This window comes from Musca vetustissima, unplaced genomic scaffold, assembly GCF_032173495.1.
Source record: "Musca vetustissima isolate MV318-11 ecotype Yass unplaced genomic scaffold, APGP_CSIRO_Mvet_v1 utg123825, whole genome shotgun sequence".
NCBI classification, from domain to species: domain Eukaryota; kingdom Metazoa; phylum Arthropoda; class Insecta; order Diptera; family Muscidae; genus Musca; species Musca vetustissima.
The window spans coordinates 19828-21836 of record NW_026881525.1 but is presented as its reverse complement, the minus strand read 5'-3'; the positions used below and the strand labels follow the sequence as shown (position 1 = coordinate 21836).

The 2009-nt window shown below is 40.1% G+C and overlaps 1 protein-coding gene across 1 annotated transcript; it reads left to right on the top strand.

The window, feature by feature from the left end:
• The first annotated feature begins 384 nt into the window (after positions 1 to 384).
• On the top strand, positions 385 to 1658 carry LOC133327460 (protein terminus-like). The gene has a single exon (XM_061535980.1). It carries the CDS (start codon positions 385 to 387, stop codon positions 1651 to 1653), a length of 1269 nt encoding a protein of 422 aa, XP_061391964.1. The 3' UTR covers positions 1654 to 1658.
• Positions 1659 to 2009: the final 351 nt, after the last annotated feature.

Sequence of the window (2009 nt, the reverse complement as noted above, 5' to 3'; positions counted from 1 at the left end):
GTGGGCTGCGTACACATTTGCATTTATCATCTGGAATTTCCCATCCCAAAAACACAAGACAAAGGGAGAGCAATCCAACAAATACTTTGATGAAAGCATATCTTAATCCGTACAAAAACAAAACGATGTACCTGACTTTATGTCAGCCTGCCTATCTGTCATTTGACTACGGCTATAAATTCAATAAATCGATCGAAGACCAGCGGCAGTTTACTATTGCACTCGTTACGGAGCGTATGCAAACGGTAGTCAGCCAGACAAGCCAAAACTCACTCGTCTTGTACTCTACGTCCATTTTGTTGTCCATCCAGAAAGGCCGACCAGTTTCAACTCCTGTGGTTAAAAGTAGTAGTAGTAGCCGACTAGAGTAGCAACAACAATACAATGTCGTCTATGCCAGTATCGAGTTATACGTTTGTCACCTCCGGTGGACAGAGGCGATTTGTTCATCGTTGGCAGTACGACAATAACGAAGTTATTGAATGTAATAAATGCGGCAGTTCATGCAAGGAAACCGATGCCTATGGCAAACACTGGTCCCAGCCAAAGACATTGGATGACAACAACATCGGCCGGGATGGCATCATCGACATATCAAGGACAGCTAAAACGCCAATAGCACTTTCTACACCGACATCATCATCATCGTTGACATCGTTGGAACAGAGCTTTGGCCGGATAACAACCTTAATGGATAGCAAGGAAATTATTGTCAGCAAAAACGTTGAGTCCTTTATGCTGTGCGCCTCAAAGGCCGTAAGAGATACCCAGCAATTTTTATTGGATGCTGGCATAAAAGTCGTACCCGAATTACTCAGCTCGATCTATGCCATGTATGGCGGCGGTCAGAGCCATCATTTGCTGGTGGTGGTACGCTTCTATGTGACCGTTAAAGGTGAGACGTTTATGCTGCAAACAACGGAGCTGACAATAAAACATCACTACGACATCAGAGAAAGTGTGGATATGCTTTTTGCCATGTTATTGGAGAAGCTGAGAAACTTTATGGCATGTCGCAGTGAATCCAATAGCTTAGGAACACAAGAGCCATACAGCATTAAACGTATCCACATAAAAGTGCGAAAACAACATAATCCACAGCAGAGTCAGATCCTGCCATTGCACTATGCCCGCAAGCAGACAAACATGGAAATAGCCAACTTGCAAAATGGACTGACAACTAGTCGGGATGATTTAGCATTGCTGAGAGCATGGTTTCGACAACATTTGTTAACCTCCGAATCACTGGAAAGCTTACGGTCACCATTTCCTTGTAATTTATATTGTTTTCAGGAATGTCCAAATTCGCTGGAACTCTATGTGGTACCCTATCATCTATGTAGCCAATCAGCTGATATTTACAATTGTCGTAGCTATATTATCCTTACGGATATTCATGGTCGTTTTATGGAGTTACAAGAAATCACCAATATCCGACGTTTTCTCCACCACACCTCTGAAGATCGTGTGCTAAGCTGTACGCGTTGCCAGGCATGTTTCTTGGAGCCATCGAAATTGGTTCTGCATAAAATGCTTAAATGTGGCAGAGATTTTGAAATATTGAAAATGGACTCAGATTTCATAGAAATCTATGAGAATTGTTTGTTATTGGAGCAAAGTGATAATTGGTCATTGTTTGGTATTATTGAATAAATTGTTTTTTTGAAATTTAAAAGGATTGTTGTTTTTTTGCATTTGATAGCATGTGGAAATTTTTGCATAGTTTCTCTTAAATGTTTATCAGGGAATTATCGTTTCTGGGTGGATAAAAAATGTGTATCCATTTCGGACCATCAAACATAAACCAAATAAAGAGTACCTTATTTTATGCATTCCTAAAGTGGAATAGGTTACTAAAGTCTAATAGGTTTTGTTGGAGTTACGCTACATTTTTCACGCATAACTTGAAAACAAAGAATGGAATAATACCACTCGCGATTACCATTTTATTAGTATGGGCTTCGAGAGTGAAATCTTGACAGTTTCAAAGAAATTTACTCGTAATTTAG

Excerpts from the sequence above, each read along its gene's own strand:
- LOC133327460 (XM_061535980.1), top strand. The coding sequence starts at position 385 with ATGTCGTCTATGCCAGTATCGAGTTATACGTTTGTCACCTCCGGTGGA.